General features: G+C 42.8%; 1 protein-coding gene across 1 annotated transcript in view; it reads left to right on the forward strand.

The window, feature by feature from the left end:
* Window positions 1-2,862: 2,862 nt before the first annotated feature.
* Window positions 2,863-26,756, forward strand: part of ANKRD55 (ankyrin repeat domain 55) — a 47,504-nt gene continuing 23,610 nt past the window's right edge. The window contains exons 1-6 of the mRNA XM_060235973.1: window positions 2,863-3,285; window positions 10,629-10,751; window positions 12,712-12,842; window positions 15,541-15,650; window positions 22,186-22,246; window positions 23,727-23,855. Coding sequence (XP_060091956.1) covers window positions 3,246-3,285; window positions 10,629-10,751; window positions 12,712-12,842; window positions 15,541-15,650; window positions 22,186-22,246; window positions 23,727-23,855 — 594 coding nt within the window. The 5' untranslated portion in view covers window positions 2,863-3,245. The remainder of the gene's footprint in view (window positions 3,286-10,628; window positions 10,752-12,711; window positions 12,843-15,540; window positions 15,651-22,185; window positions 22,247-23,726; window positions 23,856-26,756) is intronic.

A 26,756-nucleotide genomic window follows, 5' to 3' on the forward strand; every position in this document is an offset into this window, starting at 1 on the left:
GTGCCTTGCAGCCAGGCCCGGTGCGTGGGAGTAGGCAAACTAGGCAATTGCCTAGGGCACCAGCTCCTGGCAGGGGTGGGGACGGGCACCCCCTCCCCGCTTGCGCTGTCCCTGAGCCCCACTCAGCCTTCCTGCACTGCCGGAAGGTTAAGGGGAGGCGTTTGCATGGAGGACTCCTCAAGAGGAGCCCTCTGTGCAGCCAAGGCCATCTGGCCCCACTCAGCCTCCTGTGCTGCAGGAAGATTGCGTGGGTGGGGGCGTTTGCATGGAGGGCTCCTTGAAAGGATCCCTCCATGCAAGCAGGGCCATCTGGCCTCACTCAGTCTCCTCACACTGCGGGAAGATTGAGGGGGGGGGGGGGGCGTTGGCATGGAGGACTTCTCAAGAGGAGCCCTCTGTGCAAACAGGGCCTGTTTGCACAGAGAGCCAGTTTGGTGTAGTGGTTAAGTGTGTGGACTCTTATCTGGGAGAACCGGGTTTGATTCCCCACTCCTCCACTTTCACCTGCTAGCATGGCCTTGGGTCAGCCATAGCTCTGGCACAGGTTGTCCTTGAAAGGGCAACTGCTGTGAGAGCCCTCTCCAGCCCCACCCACCTCACAGGGTGTCTGTTGCGGGGGAGGAAGGTAAAGGAGATTGTGAGCCGCTCTGAGACTCTTCGGAGTGGAGGGCGGGATATAAATCCAATATCTTCTTCTTCATCATCATCTTCTTCTGATTTGATCTGGCACTGGGGGCCCTCTCCCACTGGAGGGTGAGGGTGTGGAGCCTGCCTGGGGTGGCAAAAACTCCAGCAGCCGTCTTGCTTGCAGCACTGGGTGTGCTACTTTAGCAAGTACAATGTTTATTAAAAAAACAAAACTTCCATCCAGCAACATCATTCCAAATAGTTTCACATAAGTAGCCATGTTGGGCTGTAGTAGAACAGCAAGATTCAAGTCCAGAAGCACCTTAGAGACCAGCAGGGCCAGCCCGGCCACTAGGCAAATTGCCTAGGGCGCTGGCCTTTTGGGGGTGCCAAACTGGGTGCCCATGTGACTCAGTGAAATTACCAGAGCGGGGTGGGGGGTGGGAATCAGAGGTTAGCCTTGTCTAGGGTGCCAGACAGTCTAGGGCTGTGGAGACCAACAAGATTTCCAGGGTATCAGCTTTTGAGTCAAAGATCCCTTCAACATATATCCAAGCAAAGGAGATTTGATTGTCAAAAGTTTATACTCGGGAAGTTTTGTTGGCCTTTAAGGTGCTACTGGGCCCAAATCTTGCTCATCGTTCCAAATATAAATTTTGTAATCATAAGCCCTATGGTGCATGTGCCCAGAAACATTTAATACATGGAGAATAGGAGATTAAGAGTTTTAACAGCCTCAGAACATGAAAATGGTTCCTTTATAGCTTTTCAATCTATATTACTGTAAACAACATAACAAAGTTTGAGTTCAGTGGCCTCTTTAAGACCAACGAAGTTTTATTCAAGGTATAAGCTTTCATGTGCAAGCACTTCTTCAGATAGTGAAACAGAATTTCCTCAACCATTACATATAGGAAGAGAAAGGGTGGGAGGTGTTTAGTTGCCAGGAAGGGCCTGTTAGACACAAGACAGAGACAGAAACAAAAATGGAAATTACCAGTTTATACATATAGGTGAAGGGTGAGCAGTAAATTGCCATACAGCTTATTGAAGATGTTTAACAGACCCAGGGGTCAGACAAGAATAATATGAGAGCAAATTTTGAGACTAGCAGCACCTTTAAGATGAACGAAAGTTTGTTCAAGGTATGAGCTTTCGTGTGGAAGCCCACTTCTTCAGATTCATAGAAATGGAAGTTAACGTTTCAGAAATATATAGGCATATGCCTCTGCATAGGAGAACAGCAAATTAGCATACAGCTTAGTGAAGATGTGTTGATATATGCAAAAATGAAATAGTACTTATAACAAGTTAAGTTTATAATTCACAATATGGTTGGATTTAATTAAATCTTGCCATCCGTCTCTTCTCAAGCATGGAGGCGATTTTACAGCACATTCTTCTTTGAAGTAAGGCAATTGGCTGTGCAGATTTATATCCCCTTGTCCCCAGACCAGAGAAGTACATTCTGATTTTGACTATTAATTATGTTACATTACAATCTACTATTCTAATATATTATTACAAATAAGAGATACAATAAAATGGTCCTGTAAAAGCTGAATGGGGTTAACATATGTAGTGAGATAAGAATCCAATATCCCCATTACGTCCTGAGGATTCCATTGTTTTGAGTGTTGTAATAAGCTGCAACTCAGCAATTTCCCTTTCTAGTCTATTCCTGAAGTTCCTTTGCAATAAAACATCTACTTTGAGGTCACCCATTGAATTTCCTGGAGGGCTGAAGTGTTGTCCTACAGGTTTCTCAGTCTTGTGATTCATGATGTCAAATTTGTGTTCATTTATCATTTGGCATAGGGTTTGACTTGTTTGCCCTATGTAGAGAACAGAAGGGCATTGTTAGCATTTAATGAACCTACAATGTTAGAAGATGAGTAAGTGAATGAGCCTGAGATGGTGTAATTGATGTTGTTAAGTCCAGACCAGTTATTATATTGTCTGGGTTTATGTGGCAGCAAAGTTGGCAACTGGATTTATTGTAAGCTACATAGTATATTAAATGCTGTAGAAATCACCCAAGTACAGACCTACATGGCTGGCTGATTACAGCAGAGATAATATACTTAACAAGCTTCAGGTTGTATGCTCACTGTTTGTCTATGCAATATAGAGGGAATTGTCTCTTCTTTAGCCACAACGTATGTTGTTTTGTCTATGTAGTGAGCACATCAATATCCCAACTGCATTGGAAGCTTTGCACATGCTCTGTCTGACATTCTTGATTCTCATTCATCTGAGGAGACTGCAGTTTTAAGCACAGCGTTCTTGTAGCTGACGCTGCACAATCAGCAGAGTCTTTCTCAGACAGAGCCAAAGATCACTGCTATTTCCCATGAAACAGGGATACATGAGGCCATTTCCAAGGATTGTTTCTGGCTGGGTCTTTAACATGTGGAAGATGCCATTCCTCTTGCGTGACTGGCAATATATTTGCCTGGACAATAACTGGCAGCCGTAAATTTTAATTCAGGCCAGGAGACTGGCAACAGCAATGAATGTGCATGCCTCATTCATTAGTGTAATATAGGGGCTGTTGCTCTGGTGATCGCAGTAATGTTGTTTTCTTGGAGTACTTAGAGAAAATGCAATAGACAGAAATGGATTTTAGCACTTCGTCAGTGTTTGATCAACGTAAAGGTAAGCTGTTTGCTATTAATGCTGAAATACATTTAAGAACAAGCATCCTGATTGCAGTTGCCTCCTCAAGAACACCTTTCAGAACATTTCATGATTATAGGATGTCTCAGGCAACATGAATTCATCTCTGATTTTATCTGTCTGCACATGATGATTTTTTTTTAAGAGCAATTCCTATTCCATCTGTTTTAAGCGCAGCCATTGATATAGTACAGTCCATAGTTAACAGAAAGCATTAACTTGTTTTGAAAGAACTGGTTGTATTAAATGTTTTCCTCTCTGATGGGAGGTTCCAAATACAATAGCTTGCATACTGCCTTCTTTTGTAAAACAAAAATGAAAACAAAGGAATTATGTTGACTGGTTAAATAATTGATTATGTGGAATTATATGTCATACATATTTGGATGTTCTGCACCTGGAGATTTTCTTTTCCTTAAAGAAATCTTTATGTTGACTGAAGGAGTACTGAAATATTAAAATGCAAACCAATTCCTAAAGTAAAGGGGCATTTTCAGGAGGAAAAATTGCTATGGAAATAAAATTACAGACTCTGTTTAGAGATTATTGTATTTAAATTTCTATAACAATGACTTATTTGCCTGTTTGTTTGTGGTTTTCTGTTCAGTCTATCAATTTCCATACATGTAATTTGTGGACCCAATAAAGAAGGGAGCAACTCATATCAATCAGTCGTTCCTCTTGCAATGCAAGTCTTTATGCCCTCAACAGGGCTACAAAGCAAGTTGTTTGCAAGGTTGTACCTACGAAGTGTGAAAGCTGGTAAGAAAGCCCAGTCAGGCCTAAATCAAAGCATCGAACGTACAAAAAGCTAGTGAATTAAAATGCTTGCTCATTCTCTTTATCTTATCAAAAGCATCCGATTATCTATTCCTGTTCTCAGTGCCAGGACTCCAACCCTGTGATTTCTTGCAAATGCAGGGGCTGAGAATGGCCATGCAGAGTCTCTTCCGGTCTGTGCAACACGATGCCAAATTCCTTTCCACATGTGGAGATGCCCTTATTGTGGACATGAATGGGGATTGTGCTGCACTACAGTTGCCAGCTCTGGACTGGGAAATGCCTGGAGATTTGGAGGCAGTGCCTAGGGAAGGTGGAGTTTGAGAAGCCTCAGAGGGAGTTCAGCAGGGAAGTGATGCCATAGAGCACCCTCCAAAGCTGCTGCTGCCTCCAAGAGAACTGATCACTGTAATCTTCTGGAGATCAGTTGTTGTTAAGTCAGTCTTTTCCCTAGAAAGTCCATGGAAATATTGGACTGTTTGGGACAATAGCAGACACCTTGCAACCCCAACTCCAGCCCAGGCCCCATCTGAGGGTTAGCAGCCCTGTTGTACATGTATAAGAGCACTAGGAGATCAGATCAAAAGTCCACTTCATCAAACTTTCTGTCTCCTGCACAGAAACAGAGAAATACAGAGCTGGAAGGCTCTCCAAGGGTCATCTAGTCCAAACCCCTGCACAATGCAATAAATTCACAGCTACCTCCCCTCCCACTCCCCTAGTGACCCCTGCTCTATGTCCAGAACATGGCAGAAAACTTCCAAAATCCCTGCACCAACCAGGCCTGGAGGAAAATTCCTTCCTGACCCCTGACTGGCATCTGGGCATAAAAGAAAGGGCCATAAGAGTTGAGCATTGGCTCATTCCTTCGTGCTGTCCCTCTCACGATCTGCCTAAATTGATAGTGAGTCTTAGAATCAGCATTGCTTTCAAATGAGATAGTATCTAGCCTCTGTTTAAAAAGCTCCAATGGAGGAAAGTCCACCACCTTCCAAGTAAGCATATTCCACCGAGGAACGATTCTGTCAGGAAGTTCTTCCTAATGTTTATCTGAAAACTCTTGCTTTAATTTCAGCCAGTTGGTTCTTGTCTAACCCTCTGGGGCAACAGAAACAATTCCACTACATCCTGTAAATGACAGCCTTTCAGACATTTGAAGATGGTTTAGGGTTGCCAAATCCAATTCAAGAAATATCTGGAGACTTTGGGGGTGGAGCCAGGAGACTTTGGGGTGGAGCCAGAAGCAAGGGTGTGACAAGCATGACTGAATTCCAAAATGAGTTCTGGCCATCACATTTAAAGGGACCACACACCTTTTAAAATGCTCTCCTTCCATAGGAAATAATGGTCAATTTCGCACTAGACCTTTAACCCTGGTTTATCCCTGTCCCCAAGCTGACATTCTACACTAAAATAATAGAATCTAGAATCATAGAGTCACAGAGTTGGTTTCTCTGATTCTAATGTAGAATGTCAGTTTGGGAACAGAGTTAAACCAGGATTAAAGATCTAGTGCGAAATTGGTCAATGAAACATAGGGGCACCTTCTTTTGCGGCTCATAGAATTGAATTCCCTGGTCTAATCTTTTTGAAACTTGGGTATTTTGGGGAGAGGCACTGGATGCTATACTGAAACTCTGGTGCCTCTACCTCAAAAGACAGCCCCCCCCACCGCAGAGCCCCAGTTACCCATAGATCAATTCTCCATTATTTCCTATGGGAATGTCTCCATAGGGAATAATAAAGTTCCCAGTAGACATTTCCCTCCCTCCACCCTGCTTTCTGATTACCCTGATTCAGGGGGAGGGCCTCCAAATCGGGGGATACCCTGCCCCCACCTGGGGATTGGCAACCCTAAGATGGTTATCATATAGGGTTGCCAGGTCCCTCCTTGTAACTGGTGGGGGATGGTGGGGTCTTACCAGGCGTGGGAAGGAGGCCCAGGCAACATCGCTGGCAATGAGGCTATGTAACTTCCAACATATACTGGAAGTGACATCAAGTCATGACACTAGGGCAACGCTATGTTATTTGGGCAAAAGCTCTATGGTAAAAATGGCTTCTACCATAGAGTTTTTGCCCAAAACTAGAGCATTGCCTGGATGTCACCAACATGATGACATCACTTCCAGTGCATACCAGAATTAATGTCACCAAGATGCTTGCAACTTAGCCTAGGCCTCACTTTCTCTCTCTTTCTGTCTCCTAGTAAGTCCCCCTATTAGCCAACTGATCAGCGATGGGGGCACGGGGCCTGGTGGTAAGGGATCCCTGCCTCTACTGGGATTGTCTAGCAACCCTATTGTCATATTACCTCCCAGTCGTCTCCTCTCCAGGCTAAATATACCCAGCTCCTTCAGCCTTTCCTCACAGGATTCAGTGTCCAGATCCCTTAATATCTTTGTTCCCTGTTGTCTGCGGGAAAGCTCATAAACAGAGCACCAAGGAGAGAATTGTTCCCTGTTACTTGTTCCCAGCATCTAAAAACAGGCAAGCTGCCTCTGAATCAGGAAGCTCGATTCTTAGTTATTGAGCCCAATAGCCACAACAGGCTTGTCCTTTATTAATTCATCTCACTCACACTCATCAAAATCTCTGTGTATGTATCTTAATGAAATCAGAACTCTTGATCCTGGAAAAGTGCCTTTGAGAATGTGCAGAGTCCTTTTTCAAGTGCCCTTCAGTCTGAGAGTTTTCCTTATCATTCTAACTGGCTTGGCATTTTAAAAAAAGGCTGTGCTTTCATTTAGACAGTTACCAGCATTCATATACAGAGCTCAGTATGGTTTCTCATGACTTCCACTGTGCCATTTTCAAAGGATTTGAGAGTGTAAGAATTACACATTGTTCCTCATGTCACCTCATGATTAGGTTTCTGCAGGGCTGCCATTGCTGTTTGAGACTCTTGCACTGGACATAATTGTGGTACATGAGCAGGATGTAAGAATAAATGAGAGGAGAATCACATGCAAGTAGAAGCAAAGATCCCCTGCAGCAGTGACTAATAATGAATTCCATGATGGAGCCAGCATTTTAGAATTCTGCAGAGAGAAGGAAATATCACAAAGAGAATAGAATCATAGAACCATAGAGTTGGAAGGGTCCTCCAGGGTCATCTAGTCCAACCCCCTGCACAATGCAGGAAACTCACAAATACCTCCCCCTAAATTCACAGGATCCTCAATGCTGTCAGATGGCCATCTAGACTCTGTGTAAAACCTCCAAGGAAGGAGAGCCCACCACCTCCTGAGGAAGCCTGTTCCACTGAGGAACCGCTCTAACAGTCAGGAAGTTCTTCCTAATGTTGAGCCAGAAACTCTTTAGATTTAATTTCAACCCATTGGCTCTAGTCCTACCTTTTGGGGCCACAGAAAACAATTCCATATCATCCTCTATATGACAGCCCTTCAAGTACTTGAAGTTGGTGATCATATCACCTCTCAGCCACCTCCTCTTCAGGCTAAACATGCCCAGCTTCTTCAACCTTTCTTCATAGGACTTGGTCTCCAGACCCCTCACCATTTTTGTCACCCTCCTCTGGACCCATTCCAGCTTGTCTGTATCCTTCTTAAAATGTGGTGCCACAATACTCCAGGTGAGGTCTTACCAGAGCAGAGTAAAGTAACACCATCACTTCACATGATCTGGACACTATACTTCTGTTGATACAGCCCAAAATTGCATTTGCCTTTTTTAGCCACCACATCACGCTGTTGACTCATGTTCAGCGTATGGTCCACTAAGACTCCTTGATCCTTTTCACACATATTACCGCTAAGACAAGTCTCCCCCATCCTATAACCATGCACTGGATTTTTCCTACCTAAATGCAGAACTTTACATTTATGCCTCTTAAAATTCATTTTATTGGTTTCAGCCCAGTTTTCCAGCCTGTCAAAATCATCCTGTATCCTGTTTCTATCTTCTACTGTATTTGCAACCCCTCCCAATTTAGTGTAATCTGAAAATTTAATAAGCATTCCCTCTATTCCTTCATCCAAATAATTTATAAAGATGTTGAACAAAACAGGTCCCAGGACAGATCCTTGAGGCACTCCTCTTGTCACTCCTCTTCAAGAGGATGAGGAACCATTCACAAGCATTCTTTGGGTGAAATCTGTCAATCAGTTACAGATCCACTTAACAGTAACAGGATCCAAACCACATTTTACCAACTTGTCAACAAGGATAGTATATGGAATCTTATCAAAAGAATGGAAGACAAATGGTGTAGCATTACTGGCTAATTCTACAACAAATGACTTGAAAGCACCAGCACTGCCCTTGTGGCAAAAAAGCTGTTCCAGTGTTCTTTGGTTAACTGCAAGTTAACTACATACATGCTTTAAAAAAAAAAAAATTACTTTTCTCCCCAGTGGTGACTCAAAGCCCTGATCACTGCAATATCACTCTCTTCTCTTCCATTGTATCCTCATAGCAGTCATGTGAGGCAGGTTAAGCTGGGAGTATGTGACTGACCAAGGCTACCTAGCAAGCTTCCATAGTAGAGCAGAGATTCAAACCTGGATCGCCCAGATCCTACTCAAACACTCTAGCCACCATCCATGCCATCCACTAAGATGCTAGACAAATGGTAGAACTATATATGGAAACATGGCCTAGATAAGCTAATGGAGACTTTTCTGTTTGACCAAAGCAGTGGTGAAGAGAATGCCCTGCACTGTCTTCTGTCATGTGTATGAATACTTGCTTTACCTGTGTTGTTCATCTCGTTCATTCCTAACTATTAAAACAAATAGAAATGTTTTAATGATTTTATTGTACCTTGATTTTAACATTATGTTGTTTTACTTGTTAGCCGCCCTGAGCCTGTTAGGGGAGGGCGGGATATAAATGCAATAAAATTAAATTAAAATAAAATGTTACTATACAGTCCTAGTGTGTGGCTGTGTCCAGGAGTCCCCCGGGTCAAAATAGGCCGAGCAACAGAAATCCCAAGAACAGATCATCCAGCAGATCTGAGTAATAGGGTGGCATGCAGGCCATTGCACACTTGGGCCATTGCATGCTAAGATACTGGCCAAGACCAGCATACTTGCTCAGTTGCTTGTCTCTGCTTATTGATTCCTGGCATCTCAATATACTGATATTGCTATGTGATTACTGTTGCTACATCCCACTCTAAATTGCTGGTAGAGGGCATGTGATTCCCCATGTGCTGACCAAAGGCTGCAGCACAAATGAATAATTTCATTTGAAGCGAGGGATAATCCGTTGCCAAGCAACCTTTTGGTTTACCAGCAAGAAATATACCGAGTTGCTTGACAGTTGGAGCTGGTGGTGGCTGCAATCATGTAAATTGGTGAGAGAGGAGAGATGGGATTGGGATAAATGTTACTGATGTTACAATAGCAGTGGCTTTCTCTTATGCAGCTGTTCTGGACATTTGGGTAATTTTCACTGGTAGAAATCACAGGAGGACCAAACCCAGATGATTACCTCTACCTCCCTTTGAGCTTCCTGATAGCTTCTATTCTGCCAAGGCCAACAAAGCAGTTCAGAAAGAGAATGAAGTCATGCAGTCTTAGCAAACAGTTTACATTTACTAAAGAGAGCAGTCCCAAACTAGTCTAATCAAAATCTTACTCAGGTCTTTGCAGTGGGGGTATTATCAGGCAGTGGTCTTAGTATTGCAATGTAAAAGACTAATTCACTATGTCCAGAAAGCATCCTAGGACGTAAGAAAGTCTTAAGAAAATGACTGTAGGGGCTACAGTTGGGGACCTGATCTTCAGGAGATTTCTGCTTCAGAAATGAGTCAGGTTCCAAAATGGTTCAGACACTACCTTTAAGTGGAGCAGATGTTTCAAAGCCAGTTCTTAGTAGGAGTATCCTTCTACCACTGGGGGTTTTTTAAAGCAAGGTTGCTTCCACATTAGCCATTTACTCTGGAATGGATATCACATTGTTGCCATTCTGATGTATTCTTTTTCTGTGTTATTTTCCTATCTTTTCCATGTCTTGTTTGTGTCAATTTTGTTCAAAACTTACTGTGCAATTGCGGTGCCAGCCTCCTTGGCATGGATTGGCCATGGAGACTTTCCAGGCTAATGTACCTTTAAATTGTGCTCTTTCTCTTCTTTGTTGTTTCTGTTTCTCATTTAAATTAATCCCTTCCTGTTAACTGCCTGGAAGCAGCATTCCTCACTCAGTTCTTCATAGGTCAGAGATGTTCAGAGGTGGTTTGTCAATGCCTTCCTCTTCATAACCACCCTGGACTTCCTTGGAGATCTCACATCCAAATACTAACCACGGCTGACCTTGCTTAGCTTCCAGAATCTGATGAGACGGAGCTAGCTCGGGCCACCCATTATATTAAAAATATGAGATTATATTAGAGATTGCTGATACTTTGCAAAATAGCCTTGTCTGTCTCTGTCTCTGTCTCTCTGACTCTGTCTCTCTCTCTCCCTCCCTCCAGTCATCATGTTTCATCTTGGGGGGGGGGGGGAACAGTTCTGTGTTAACCTTTAATACACCCACATACCATGGCCTTTACTCTTATGTAACTATCTGCACAGGTGATACAGCTGAAGAAATTGACCTGACTCTGGTATACCAAGCAGCAGCCAACGGGGACGTTAATACCTTGACTGCTGTCATTCGTGAAGATCCTTCAATACTAGAATGCTGCGATAGTGAGGGTAAAGTTGTTTATCTTGCTTCTAGTTGCTGTAAGGCAAAGGTGACCAAACTTGCTTAATGTAGAAGCCACACAAAATAAATGTCCACTGTTTGAGACAGGAAGGCAGCCTGGCAAATAGATGGGGGGATAGAGAGAGGTGGAAAGAAAGCAACTTTAAATGCAAAGTAGTAAATAAATGCATTCTCCAAGCTGTTGGCAGGCTTGTCCTGGAGAAGTGATTTAAAGAAAGAAATGCCTTCTCCAAGTGGGTGGACAGGGTGTTGGGGGCTTCAAGAGCCTCACAATATGTGTGAAAGAGCCACATGTGGCTCCCAAGCCACAGTTTGGCCACCCCTGCTATAAGGTGTAACCAGTTGCTGAAGTTTACTGGTTTACTATCAGTTTCAACATGATCATTTGATATAAGTTCCTTCCTTAATATTGTTCTCATCTTCTCCATTCCAGAACTCTTGATATATGTGCAGTCATTTGCTTACACCTAAGTGAGACATACCCACTGTAATGCTGGCAATGACAACCATAATTATATTCTAAAGGCAGCAACTTTGACATTTATTTAGGGGAACTGTATATCTTCAGAATGAAAGTGGAAGACATTGATGTTTTGGAAATCTGAATACTCCCCCAACTGAAAACTTCCACCTATGTAGGACATGAGCAAGAAAAGGGTTTCCAGCCTAGCTTTGTCTCTGTCGTGCTGGCTTCCCAGTTTTACCTTGGCTGAGCTTTAAAAGACACAGTCTATCATCTGTATACCTGCTGTGGGTGGTTGTCTCTTAAAAGGAGATTTCTCTCAGCATTCATATTCTCAGATGCTCATTTATACATTTCTGTGTTCCATGTTTATGAGAAGAGTCTAGCATGCACAAGAAGGATGAAACTAAAAATGAGAATCATATTGCTTCCTCATGTCTGTGCTGGGTCACATCTTGGAAGAACCTCAGATATGGAACTAGTGCTTGGTTCCCACCTAAGGGTTGTTACAGAAGCTTTGTCAGTGTCTCAACAGGCCCTTTCTAAAGAGAAACTAATGAGGCCAGCATTTAAATAATGAGACAGTCTCAGCTCCCATCACTCAGCCTGAGCAGAGAGATGGGGTGACTCAGAGCCCTGAGTCCCCTCTAACACCCAAACCCCGGCAGGGGGGAGGAGTTCATAATCTTATACCGCTGAGGAGCTATGAACATTATAGGATCACTAACAGCAAAAAGAAAGATCCTGCCATATCAAAGTTGTACAGAACCACAAAATGTTTTAAATTGTATTTTATGATTTTTAAATTGTACTATAGAACTGATTGTTAGCCGCCCTGAGTCCACTTGTGGAGAGGGCGGGATAGAAATTTAATGTAATAAATAATAATCAAGAAGACATAAAATGTGGGTCCTCAGCTGAGACACCCAGTAGCTAACTTCCTCTGCTCAGCGTAACTTGTATAAGGGTCCAAAAAATGCAGAAAGAAACCTCCCTCTAAGACCACTAGAAAAGACCAGGGGCATAGTGGGAGGTTAAAGTGTCCCAGGTGTGAGCCAGGACAAGTAGTCCCTGGAGTGTCAAAAGGGCCACTTGGATCAGGCCTGGGTGGCAGTAGCAATGATGCACTTGGCTCACCTATTGCCTCCTCCAGGACTATTTCTAGACACTTCTTGGAGTGAGAGTACTTGGTGTTATGGTGGCTGGACATTGAGCTTTCCTCTCTCCCTTGTTCAGGTAAGAGTTTTAGGGTTGTGTCATTTGTTAATTGCATGCGCCTTGCTCAAGAAACATTGTTTCCTGGAAAGTGGATTAGAAATTTTCTCGACAAATATAAAAATAAAATAGTAATTATGGAGAAAGAATCAGGACTTTTTAGATAGGTGTCTAGGTTTTCAAACAGCCACATTGATGTGCAGCAGCAACAAAAATATCTCTTGCTTGTGCCTTGAATACATTAAATTCCTCCCCTTTTCCTTTCCAAGGCTGTACACCACTGATGCATTCTGTCTCAGGACGCCAATTGGACACAGTGAAACTGTTGCTGAAGATGGGAGCAAACATCAACACCCAAGATGCCTGCGGACGCACCAGTCTTTCTTTGGCCACTTACCTGGTATAAACATTTCTTTCTTTTAGACTGCATTCAGAAGTCATGACAAACTGTAGTTAAACAGATGTTTAATTAATTAAACAGAGCACACATATCTGCTGTGCTCACACACGTCTTGCTCCTCCCTCCCTCCTCCTCTCCACATCACCTGACTGAGTAGTTCTCATTTTGATCAAACTCCAGTTTGCTATGATGTTTGAGTGCAGGGACATCAGCAAATTGGAGTTTCTTTCCCTCACAAATTGGTATTCTAAACTTCTGTTAAATCCCAGTTTAGTATCTCAGCTTTGGAAACAGGCAGCAATCTGTCACAGAATCTATGTTAGATCGAAGTCCAGTCAAGTTCTCTATGCTAGAGGAAGAGGAGCATGCAAGCTCAGTCAAAAAGCTGAAGTCAGCAACTCTCTGTTTAATTCAGTTCTTTAATTGTTTAATTTAATTATTCTTTTTTTGGGGGGGTCACACATCTCTTCGAGAATCTGTGGAAAGCTATGTACCCCCTCCCCAGAAAAACACACTAAGGCATAACATTATGTGTGCAATCTATTTTAATTAATGGCCACTTGAGGGGGCGGGGAATGAAATAAATTCAAATCAATCAAACAAAATTTTTGTTTGGGGGACAGAAACGATTAAAAGTGGTGTTGAGACATTTTAATTCTGCTCAAAGGTAAATTTCGATGAGAAGGCTGCTATTGTTTGGTTTGCATAATAAACTGAAATTGTGAAGTAGTCTTTGACATGGCAGCTCACATGTCATCTTGACACCCAGTCGATTTTGATTTTCCATTTTGATGGTAGCAAGTGCTGAAAATCCTGACTCACAAAGGTATGTAGTAGAGAATGGAATCAGAGCTTTCACAGTTCACTTTGCCAAACAAGTATATATTTGTATCATGGACCAACAGAATTTTCCAAGACACTTCGACTAGAATTCATGTTGCACCATAAAGAAGATTTCCCTTCCCTCCTCCTCCTCACAAATAGCAGGAAGGAATTTGAAGGGGGTGAGAAATCCCTCTTTTTGCCTGATTCATGGGTATCCTGAAGCCCATCCTAGGGGCCCATGGACCACAGGATAAAACCCCTTATTTAAGTTATATGTTGATGTCTGAATACATATAGCCTTAGTGAAGAGTTAAATAAAAATAAATATATGGAGGGCAAAGCTGATCAAGTGCAAAGGTAGTTTAATGAGAAAATCATCACACTGGGTTTTGAAAATTTTCTTCAAAGGCATTTATGTAGTAGTAAAATCATCTTACAGTTTCCAGTTCTCTTGCCCTCTGCTTGCTCCATTGGCCCCAGGCACTAGATTGGCTCAGTACGGCTCATTCAGTGATGAGCTGTCTTATGGGCCCTGGTAGATTCTGCCTGACTAGTCCCTTGATGCCAGCCCTCACTCAGGGTCAAGCTAAGGAGAAACTGATCGTAAAATTTGTTGTGAATAATTACCTGTGCCTGTGACCTACCTGCCCGTTTAGAGTGGTTTTGTGGACTGTTTATAACTGATTGTGTTTTTTTTATTTTAAAAAAACCAGAAAACATAACATTCAAACAAATAAACTTATATGCACGGGGTGGGGAGATTTTTTTTTATAAAGGAAGACATCTTGCTGAGTCTTGAGTGGACAGGGAAATGCTTTCAGCATTTCATATGCCAGATGTATTTCTGCTTGGCATTTACATTGTAAAAGTAGGAGGTAACTGGACCATCCTGCAGGGAGGAAAATGACAGCAGCTTCTATTTTAATGTTAAATTTAGACCTTAATCACCCAAGCCTTAGAGATTTAAGAGGTTTTTTATTACTATTATTTCTGTCCATTATTTTTTATTTAAAGCTTGCTATATATATATATATATATATATATATATATATATATATATATATATATATATATATATATATATATATATATATATATAGCAATTGAGTTTCTATGCTTTTATGTTTTGAGTGCTGTAACTATTTGTCTTTCCTCCTCTCACAAATCTAGGGTTTTGGCGGGTACTGTTGTGGATTTGGGTTATTGTGCTCCCATCCAGTGTTGCTAATTTTGCTGGGGGACAGAAAAGATTAAAAGTGGTGTTGAGACATCCACATGTGGAGGAGCCAGTTCCAGGTTAGGAAATACCTGGAGATTTTGGGAGTGGAGCCCTAAGATGGCAAGGTTTGGGGAAGGAAGGAACTTCAATAGGGTATAATGCGATAGAGTCCACCTTCCACGATAGCCATTTTCTCCAGGTGAACTGATCTCTGTCGCTTGGAGATTGGTTGTAATCGCAGGAGATACCAAGCCATCAGCTGGACGTTGGCAACCCTACCTACAAGGGATTACAAAATATCTGGGAGCATATAAAGTTTGCATGCTAGCTGGTGGGAGGTGGGTAACACACAGGGTTGCCAGCTGCAAGTTGGGAAATCCCTGGACATTTGTGGGCAGAGACTGGGAAGGGTAGAGGAACATTTATTTTCCAGGAGACCCTAGGGGAAGGCCATTGCTTTCACATCCCAGAGGCCAATTCAGTATTTGCTATAAATCAAATCAGGAAATTTAATTTTTAGAAAAATGGATCTGGAGACAAATTCATAATACAGCTGCCTTTAGTTATCATCACTTTTTTTAAAGGTACATCTACTATTGAGACTAATGTTCCAAGCCCCCATAGTATTTTTTGTCTCTTTGCTCCACTTTTCAGGGGTGGCTCGAGGGTTGTGTCACCTTGTTGAGAAATGGTGCCAAACAGAACATCCCTGACAAAAATGGAAGACTGCCACTACATGCTGCTACTGCCGATCCCAATGTCAGGTATGACAAGACTTAAAATTAAAATATATCTAAGGGAAAGAGTTGCCTGAAGTATTGGGTGCAGTTTTTTTTAAAAATCTATTTCTTACAAACAAGGAAGGGTTGTGGTTCAGTCATAGAGTATGTGCTTTGCCTGTATGTATGAAGTCTCAGGTTAAATCTTTGATGTTTCAGTTAAAAATCTTGGGTCACAGGTTTTGCAAAAGACCTTTCTCTACCTAGGAACCTGAGAAGCTGCTGTCCATCTGAGCAGACAGTCTTTAGCTTGATGGACCAACAGCTATTTTTGTACAAGTCTATTAAAAGCATGCATTTCCTTTCCAGGTAAGGAATGGTTTAGTAGACTTGCATAATATGCAGGGTCCCCCCCTCCTCCCCGGGCATTTATTTCCTAGTTATTTCAAAAGTTTCTTCTACCTTACCAAAATGTTGAGGCAGCATACAAATAAGACCTATGGGGTTTTAATTAAATCCAACTCTGTTGTTAGAAAGTCATAGTGGCTATAAATTCATTTTTCCACCTTGTTTTAGCCCAAAACCTGTATTCTTTTTTAAGCACTCTGATCTCACTGATTCACAGCACAGTAATTGTGAGGCTTGACTACTATTTTGCACTTAGGGCTGCCAAGCCCCCAGGCCGGGCAGGAGTTCTCCCACCCTGGAAGTTCCCAATCTGCCAGCCCACATTTGGCCAGTGGGCGGAACCTCCCCCAATGTCGCCGGCGTGATGACATCACCTGGAAGTGGTGTCATCACGCCAGCACCACTGCACCGGCCACTCTAGGCGTTTCCAGGAAAACTCTATGGTTTTCCCAGATGCTCTAGCAATTTGGGAGGAAAACTCTATGGTACAATAGGGAAAACCATAGAGTTTTCCTGGAAACCCTAGAGCGGCCAGCGCATGTTGCACACACAAAAAAAAGTCCCCCACCGGAGGCCGCAAGGGACTTGGCAACCCTATTTGCACTTCATATGGGGCTGCCCTTGAACTTCAGTTGGTACTAAATACTGCAGCCCTTCTGTTTTCAGAGGCTAGGCACAGGGAGTATAATACTCCCATATTACAATCTCTTTGCTGGTTGCCAATTGATTTCCAGATTAAATTCATGGTACTAAGACTTTCTTTTAAAATTCTTATTATCCTTGAGCCTTCAGACTGGAAGGACCATCTCTCCTGGTGTGAACCTATGCAGCAACTCCACTCATCACAAAAGTACCTTTTTGAGGTCTCCTCTCCTCCATACATACTAAGGTTGCTTCTGTATAGAGGAATTTTTTTTAAGCATCCACACAACATTGTACTTTGAGCATTCACTTTCCAAACATCCCCCTGCTTTAATGTGATTTTTCCCAAACCTGATATGATCTTTTGGAAAAGGTCACAGTCAAAGCACTTTTGCAAGCCAGGTGGGTGGAAAGATGAGTGTTTTTAAGGTCCTGCTCATGCTGATGTCATTTTCCTTGCCTTAGTCCCCGCATAGCTTACATTGCCCCCCCACCAGAGGCCTTGTACTTTCTTTAAAAAAATCAGTGATTGCTCAATCACTATAGTGCAATAATATTATAATAATATATTTCCATTATATCCCTTCTAATTTCCCAGTTCTGTTTTTTTAAGTACATCCCAAGCCCTTTTTATTACCAAGACAGAAGGGGAAAGGTGCACCACTATATCTCTAACAACAAGGGCTAGAGACTTCTTCTTTATAAAAGTTATTTATTTATTTGCTTGCTTCATTTATATCCTGCCTTTTTCCCCACTGGGGATTCAAAGCTACTTACACCATTATGTCTCCCATTTTATGCGAACAAAAACACTGTGAGGTAGGTAAGGCTGACAGTATGTGACTGGTCCAAAGTCATCCAGCATGCTTCAGTGGCAAAGTGGGGCTTGGTAGATCATTGGCAATAGATTTTTATGATTCTATAGTGACCTAAGGGGTTGCCATTTTTAAAAATAGCCCTCTAGTGGTGGAGGTTGTGGGGTTTCAACAAGAAAAGCAGAGAGAATTCCATGTGGACGCTCCATTTGCACTACAAATGCCTCTGCATTGTCAGTGGCAATGACAGCTACATGGAGAATCACTGACATGCATGAACAGCCTAAGATGCAATTTGGTGCTGTCCATGTGAGGATAAAATGGAGGAGAGAAGAACGTGGTAAGCTGTTTTGGGGCCCATTGGAGAGAAAAGTGGAACATAAATAAGAAGTAAATTTTTTAAATGTGCACTACTGTGAACTCACTGGAGAAAAGGTGAGTTAAGAATGCCTTACATCAATAAATAAATGCACCCAGAACTGAAGTTCCAATAATACTGTACATTGTGCTCCCACAAGTATTATCTCATGCCTCGTTATTCTTCATACATTGCTTGCCTCCGCTTCTCCCAAGCAATCTCTCTGGTGCCTGCTTTGTTAAGTTTTTGCTGTCCTTCTACATCACTTGAACAGTATACTTGAAAGGTTTCAAGGCAACCAAGAGGGTGTTATCATTAAATAAAACCTCTTTAGAAAAGCAGTTCAACTGATATTTGGGAAAGGAGCAGTAATTTATTTTAGCAAAGCACAGAGTTTCCTGTGCATTTTTCTCCCTCATGGTTTCTATGGTACCCAGCAGAGCACAAGTGTGCCAGCTGCTCAGTTTCTTTTCATCTGTCTTATTAGCCCAAGTCAGCCAAATTAGTTCTTCAGACTATGATCACTCCATTTCCGGAAGGTACTCCTGAAGGATCCAAGATCTTCAGCCTGCATTTGTTTTTGTTTTTATCTTTGCTCACAATGGTAGTTTTAAAAACTGCACACACTGGCAAGGAGAGAGGACATGTATCTATAGCTAGAAAAGTAATAAGGGCTTCACAATTAAAAATAATGACAACAATCAAAATTCTGCCTCCAAATTATGGATATGAATTTTGCCAGTTGCATAAGTTATGTCCATCATCAAAAAGTGCATGTTTTTATCTGCTTTGTATGATTTAGTCTGCTTCTGCTGGGCAATTATACAGAGCACTGAAAACATACTACCTGACCACTGCAAATCTTTTTGTTTGTTTGCTTTTTCTTCTTTAGCTTCTGAGATTGACATGCTGTCCAGCCTGTCTTTACAGCCATAGGGACTAAAAACTTGTTTGTTTTAAACATTGAAACCAAATACAAGAAGCTGAATTTGGCACCCAGCATTACACACCTCAAGGGGGTAGGGGATTCTGGTTGCGCAGAACTGCAGGTTTTATAATAATGAATCAGTATAATAGAGGTCTGCAGCCATTTTACAACTGTGCTTCTCAAACTGGAAAGCAGAACACTTTGGGGGTGGGGGCATGAGGCACTTGGTGGAAGGTACAAAGTTCCAGAGAAGATAAGATCCTGAGGCAAGCAGTCTCTTTCTTCCTCACCAGCCATGACCTGGGTACTTTGCATATCCCCTGGAAGAGGCTTCTCTACAAGCCCCACTGGATTTGGGCTGGCTGCACTCTTCCTACCCATCAACCCAGAGTGATGAGGGAAGATGAGATATGCCAATTTAGAAGAAGAAGATATTGGATTTATATTCCGTCCTATACTCTGAATCTCAGAGTCTCATAGTGGTCACTATCACCTTTACTTCCTCCCCCTCTCACCTTGTGAGGTAGGAAATGCCTTCCTTTCATTTGGATATAATGAAGGATAGGGGCACTTTCTTTTGGGGCTCATAGAACTGGACCCCCACTCCAATCTTTTCGAAACTTGGGGGTGGTGGTTTGAGGAGAGGCACCAGATGCTATCAGGTCTGTAGCCAGAAAATTCCAGTTGGGGGGCACACAGAAAAACATTTTGGACAGAGGGGGCACCCCTCTGGTGACCTCACTCTCTCTGCTGCCACTTTTCTCCCTGTGGCTCTGACTGCCCTGCCCCCCTCTGAGCGGCACCTCCCCCTCCCTCCCTCCCACCCAGCCACCCACTCACCCACCGGGTGAAACTGTAAAGAGTGGGCTCCTGGGGCTCTTGCAAGGTGCCTCCCACTGATCATGTGATCAGCTGGAAAAGCCACTCTGAAGCTGGCAGTATCTACACTGGCTTTCCAGCGCAATCAGCAAGTTCAGCACTGAACTCGCTGATCACGCCGGAAAACCGGCGTAGGAACCCCCAGCTTCGGTGTGGCTTTTCCAGCCAATCACATTATTGGTGGGGATGGGGGGCGCCTTGCAAGAGCCCCAGGAACCCGCTCTTTACAGTTTCACCAGGTGGGTGAGTGGGTGGCTGTGTGGGAGGGGGAGGTGCCACACGGAGGGGGGCTGCCAGAGCCATGGGGATAAAAGTGGCAGCGGAGTAGGGGCTGGGGAAAGGAGAGTCTATAAAGGTTTGAGAGGGGTTGGGTGGAGGGGCCATGCCCCCTGGGGCCTCTGGTGGCTAAGGGCCTGGATGCTATGCTGAAAATTTGGTGCCTCTGCCTCAAAAAACAGCCCCCCCAGAGCCCCAGATACCCACAGATCAATTCTCCATTATACCCCATGGAAATCGGCCTCCATAGCATATAATGGAATGGCCAGGAGACATTCCCTTCTCCTGTTTTCTGATAACCATGAAGCAGGGGAAAGGCCTCCAAACCGGGGAATCCCCAGCCCCCAACTGAGGGTTTAGAAACCAAAGAAATGCTGCATATTAAGCACTGCAAACAATCAGGCTGTATCAGTGAATGCATTTATATCTAACAGGAATTTATATCAGTACAATTCATACTCTTTCAATCACTTTCAAAGTCCAAAATTTATAAACATAAACTGAAATCCAATCCGGATGCTTGAAATGAAGAAAAGAATGTACCGAATCCTGCTGTGCTCGTATATTTCCAGACGCAGGTAATACCATGAAAGCACTTATATTCCTTAAGGTAGCAATCCCCTTGTTCAGCCAGTGGGCTGACATGATATGGGCTATTCTTGTGCTAAAGCAACTGCTCTCATACGCATTAGCTCATCAACTTCAATTTGCATGTTAACGTGCAAATTGAAGTTGATGAGCATGAGAGAAGTTGCTTTAGCACGGGTTCCTAGATTACTAATGCGGCAGGTGGAAGAGGCAAATGAAACACAAGAATAGCCGATATCATGTTGCCGCCACACCAGTTGAACAAGATAATTGCTGCCTTAAGGAATATAAGTGCTTTCATGGTACTACCTGCATCTGGAAATACATGAGCACAGCAGGATTTGGTACCTTCTTTTCTTCATTTCAAGCATCCGGATTGGATTTCAGTTTATGTTTATGAATTTTGGACTTTGAAAGTGACTGAAAGAGTATGAATTGTACTTATATAGATTCATGTAAGATATAAATGTATTCACTGATACAGCATGATTGTTTGCAATGCTTAATACGCAGCGTTTCTTTGGTTTCTAATTATCTATACGCTTTGGTTTCCTGTTTGTATTGACCCAGCTGGGGATTGGCAACTCTAATCAAGGAGATGTTCTATTTCTTTTCTAATGCCATGGTAATATTGCCATCCTCACAACAACCTGTGAGGTTAGGCTGTGTTGGGGAATTTTCCTTGTTATTTCCTTATATTTACATAGACACTTTTTCGTAGCACTGTTTCTCAAAACAAAACTTATTCTCCCAGCATCTAATACAAGAAATGTGGACTCACTGTTCCATAAACAACAATTTGTCTCCGTATCTAGGCTACTTATGGAAAGGCAAAAAAAATTCCAATTATAGATAACAACCTTGCACACTATGCTTTATTTGTTAGAGACTCTTATAATTTTCTGTACCTGCTAGATTCTAAGACTGTTAAGCAATTCAGTGGCTACATCTCAGACTCTCTGAAAATTTTTCTAAGTGCTCTCAACACATATCTTTAAGAGATCTCTTAAAAGAAAATTGACTGGCACCTCAGGGAGCAGTTCAACTCTCTGAAATGACAGTGAAATATGAGAAAAATCTTGAGGCTTATATAGCTTTTAGCCATGAGAACCCTTCTCTTCTCACATACTTATCTCAGATAAATATCTTGCCTACAACTCTTACTTTGACATCTTTCTCTGCACCTGCTAGTGCAGATGGACTCCCATGTTGGCTAATGTCCCTTTAGATCTCATGCTGGACTCAGATAATGTCCAGTGGGAAATTTTTGCTATCTACAGTATCTCATCTTTAGTTAAGCAACACATCTTTCTTGCCAATTTTTACTCCTTTCCCATCTCTCCCATCTGAGATCTCCTTAGATAAACACTTCTGACCTAAAATACTCTTCTGGCAGCTAAATTCTACAAAGTTTATAGGCAACAAGTGATTTTAAGTGCTTCAATCAGTGTATGAATCTCAAGGGTTGTTTTCATAAAAGGGCCAACTCAGAATTTTTCCGCAACAAGCTGAAAGTATGTGACTGGCCCAGTCACCCAACCAGTTTCCATGGCAGAGGGTGGATTCGAATTATCATAGTCTGAAATGCTAACCACTACACCTCTCCAGCTCTTAATTTTGCTGAATTGTTTGTTTCTGAATTTTGTTTTAAATTTCAGTTTGCATAATGTACTTTGTACTCCATAGGCTTTTATCTGTGCTGCTACAGCAATCTGATCTGAGTGAAATTAACCATCAGGATGCCGAGGTGAGTAATCAAATTTCCCCTACTAACATATGTATTTACTGTGATTCGGATTGTGATTTAGGATCCCATCAGAGAAATCTTAGTTCACTTGGCTATCAAACAAATCATTAGTGCGTAGTTGGAAGACCCAAAAAGTAGAATAAATTTAGAAGAAAAAGAGCAAAGAGAATATGTGTCTCTTTTACAGAACACTAAGTAGAATAGGGTAGGGGCCTGCAACTTTTTTGAATTTGTTTGGCAGCATTGGAATTTTGGGAAGAAGTAGCAAAGACCACCATAATATGGCTGCCACAGAGGACACAGCCCACCCCAAAATGGGGCACAAGTGTTGTAAAGTTCTAAGCCAAGCATCTTCCAGCAGCCTGCCCAACACAGAGCCTCTCACCTAGTTGCTGGCTGTTCCTTGCTTTCTTCCAACTACTCCAAACACTGATTCCACAGTGCAGGAAGAGTCATTACCGCCCTCCCCCTTGCCTCCTTTCCCGGTGTTTGGTTCTTCTTTTGCAAAAGATGGGTTAGTGACGTGCATGGCATCACACTGCCTTCCTCCTCACTTGCTAAGAGCAACGCTTCTAAGGGAGGAAGGGGGTCAGTTGACATGGGCCTCGCCATTGAGAGGCCACCAGTGAGGCAGCTGCTGCCCACACAAGTACATGCCACTCAAAGTGTGCCACCATTTTGACCTGTCTCTGCTCACTGCACAAGTCTCTGCCCCCAGCCCGGCTGGGGCTATACGGGAGGGAGCCCTGCCTGCCTGTGCCAGCCCAGCCCAGCCAAGGTGAGGAGGAGGGGTGGCACAGGCAGTGGAGGAGGAGGAAGAGGAGGAATTGGGGTGGCAGAGATGTTTTGAAAGCTTGAAACAGCACTTGCTTTGCCAGCAGAAATGGGTGGGAGTTTTCGTGAGTGTGTACGTGTGGACATAGAGAATGGTTGGAGCAACTTCGTGGAAAGACTGGGTCTGTGTGTGTGAGTGGTTGTGACAGAGCTTGCAAAAATTTTCCAAAAAGTTGGAGGGAAAAGCATGAGGGAAGAAGAAGAAAGGGGAGGTGGACATCTTCCAGGCACTCAACTATGCTGAGGGAGCCAGAGCAAATGAACTAGGAGAGGGAGTATGTTTGTATTTAAAGTAAAAAAGGGTGAAGGGAGGGGGAGTATTTGTAATTTTCCTAGAAATAAAGTGCACAATTGCATCATCCTGAAACCATCACCTTTCCCCCACCCCTACCCTGGTCTGCGGAAAAATCATCTTCCACAAAACCAGTCCCTGTTGCCAAAAAGGTTGGGGACCGCTGTTCTAGACTGTTCTCCAAACCATCTTCTGCTCCAATGAAGAGAAGGAAAGACATGATTGGCTCCTTGCTGTATACAAGAACGATGGTTACCAGGAAACCTGTTGGTGGGCACTACGTGGAGGCCACTAGAACAACAAAAGGGTTTACATTGCCAAAGAGCTCTGATGTCCTGGCTTTATGATTTTCAGGGAATGACATCACTTCATTGGGCTGCATTCCATAATCGACCCCAACATGTTCAAATACTGCTTCAAAAAGGAGCCGATCCAACACTGGTGGACAAAGATTTTAAAACAGCTCTTCACTGGGCAGTACAGGTAGGTACAGTGGTCATCCCTTTAACACCATATTTTTTTTCCCTTCAGTTGATTGTTTCATGTCTACAGTGTGAGACTATTGAAAGAACAAGTGTAAAAATACTGCATAATGTGAACATGGAAAATACAGGGTTTCCAGTCAGAGTAGGATCCTACAGTGGTCTGGGGCCCTTCTGAGGGCAGTTCCCAACAAGTGTTCTCTCTAAGCTGAGTTAGCATAAGCTAGCTCACAGATTTTTACCCTCCAGCTCACATATTTTTGTCTTAGCTCAGGAAGGATGACCCCAGAGCAAATTAATGGATGCAGTAGCTCACAAATTTAATGCCAGTAGCTCACAAAGTAGAATTTTTGCTCACAAGACTGCAGCCTAGAGGGAAGATTGGTCCCAAACTTTTTGAGCCATCAGGCACTTTTGGAATTCTGAAACAACATGGTGAGCGCTCCCACAAAAGAATCGCCACAGCTAACCTGCAATTACACACTGAAGATCCATGTGCTGAAGTGGCAGCTGCTGCCAAAGCAACTTTTTACAAAATCTGCACAGCCAGTCCAATCTGCAGTGGCTAGTCAGAAGCTTTGCTGGGCAAAAGCCTCATTGAGCCTGCTCTCTTTCTAAAAATCTTTGGTGGGCACTAGGAAAGATGTCCGTGGCTGGTACAACACCCACGGGCACCATCTTGGGGATCCCTGCTGTAGAATATATGTAACATACTGGTTATATATAACATAATGGAAAGAAGGCAACTAGGACTAAAAGCAGCCATGAAACAAGCACACGGCAAGGAAGATGAACGAGTACCATTATTAAAATGCACAGAATTATGTTACCGTTTATTTTTAGTATTTCAACAACAATTATATATGTATTCCTGCAGCTGGCTTCAAGATGCAAAGAAATGATTCATCTTTGCAAGAATTGTACTGCCACAGACATGTAAAAAGATTGGTTTGTGGTTGGTAGGGGACAGGAACTTGAATCCACCTCTGAGACAGAACACACTGAAGTAACAGTCACTTGGGCCTCAGAGCTTCATCTTGTTAAGTGATGGTCTGAACCCCACCCCCACTTTCAATACAGTGCTGCAGTGAATTTGTTGAATTCCAGTAGATTGCATTTGTCATTATTGCTTTTAGATTTTTTCACAACTCAATTGTGGCATTTTTTAAAATTCAAAAAGCAGTTTAAGCGCCAGCCAGCCAAGCCCTGTTGGGGTGCTGCTCCAAGGCTGCAATCCCCAGTGTGGGTGCTTTGGCACCTACCAGCTTGTTTTTTATAATGGCATTGTGGCCTTTTCTCGAGATTCCAGAAATGCCCACAGGCTCAACACCATTCTTTTAAATCCACTTTGCTTCTGTTGTTTTGGATGTCATCCCTGGATAGACCCTTTTCTGCAGCAAAAAATAATTGTTCTTGTTTTATTTTTTATTCTTACAAACATTCCATTATTAAAAATAATCTATCATAAAAATAAAGATGCAGCAGATGAGAAAAGCAGTAATTAAAACTTTCTCCATCCTTTTATATACTCCTATGCCTATACTGTTTTAAAGATGCTTCCAACACTCTGTGCTTAATCGGTCACTTCCTGCTCTTTCATTGCTTCAGTGCCATGGCATAGCTAGATAGACTCTTAACTCCTTTTCCTTGAGCATAAATGGAAGGGTTAATTAGTGCATTTCTCTTCAGCTGCAAAGGTGCTCACTACATTTTTTTTTTGTAGTTGAATGATTGATAATTTTATAAAATTAAAAATTAATGAACAATTGCTTTTGTTGCAAAGGAAAGGGAAGTAATTAAAGTCTTCTGCCCCTCAGGGAAATTATTCTGTACTTATTCAGGAATGCTGAGGCAACAGAACCACAAGTGAACAGGAATTAATTAATGAAGCTATTGAGCATGGAGCAGTTACACATTTCATACAGCAGGATGTGTGCTGGATGGATTTCATTTCTGTGACATTTCTGTGCCAGTTTTCTTCATGAAAGGACACAAAGCTGCTTACAGAAATTTCCAGACCAACCAATTTAAACAAGGTAATTTTTTAAAAGGAGGCTGGCTATCAAAGCCTCCAGACTAAAAGCCAAGAGCCAAAAGCCTTTTGGATGTTGCCTTTCAGTGTACACCCAAGGGCTCATGCATCTGGCCACACTCATGCCAGAATACTTGCAGGGAAAGTAGATGTCTTAGGGTTGCCAGAATGTTTGGTTCTTCTAAAGGCTTGGGTGAGGACTGGGAGGAGCCTCAGTGTGGTACAATGCCACAGAGCCCATCCTTCAAAGCAGCATTTTCTCCACAGGACCTGATCTCTGCCAGCTGGAGATCAGTTGTAAAAGTGGGAAAAGCTGGCAAGCCTAACTGAGGCCCCTCCCCTCCCCAAACCCCACCTTTTCCTGGATCCACCCCTGTAAAGTACTGGGGTCAGCGCAGTAAGAGACCAGAGTCGGAGAGTGATTTCAGCAAGCTTTACTTCAGGAACACACACACACACAGACTGAGCTCTGTTCAAACTTCCCGCTCCTTTATACAATTCTTGCCCCCTTCTGATTGGTCCTTAACTATCTACACGGATTGGCTATTTACAGGGCCCTAAGGGCCTATCAGGGTACAGTATGAGCCCGGATGTTGATTGGCTACTTATGTTTCAATCCTTCCCCTGATTGGGCACGCTTAGGCCTTCTCTGGAACCCTGGTGTGGAGTTCAAGCTCTGGCTTGTTCAGCTTCCCTCCAAAAGTAACAGTTCTCCCTTTTGAGCCTAGGACACAACAACCCCCAAAGACTCCAGGTAGACCTGGCAAATGCTTGCAAATAGCAGAGAAAACAAAATCAGCATCCAATTAAGCATAATACTACTATCCTGCCATTGGGGATAGGTATTGTCAGGGTTTTATTTATTTATTA

The sequence above is a fragment of the Heteronotia binoei genome, chromosome 4 (genome assembly GCF_032191835.1).
Source record: "Heteronotia binoei isolate CCM8104 ecotype False Entrance Well chromosome 4, APGP_CSIRO_Hbin_v1, whole genome shotgun sequence".
NCBI lineage: Eukaryota > Metazoa > Chordata > Lepidosauria > Squamata > Gekkonidae > Heteronotia > Heteronotia binoei.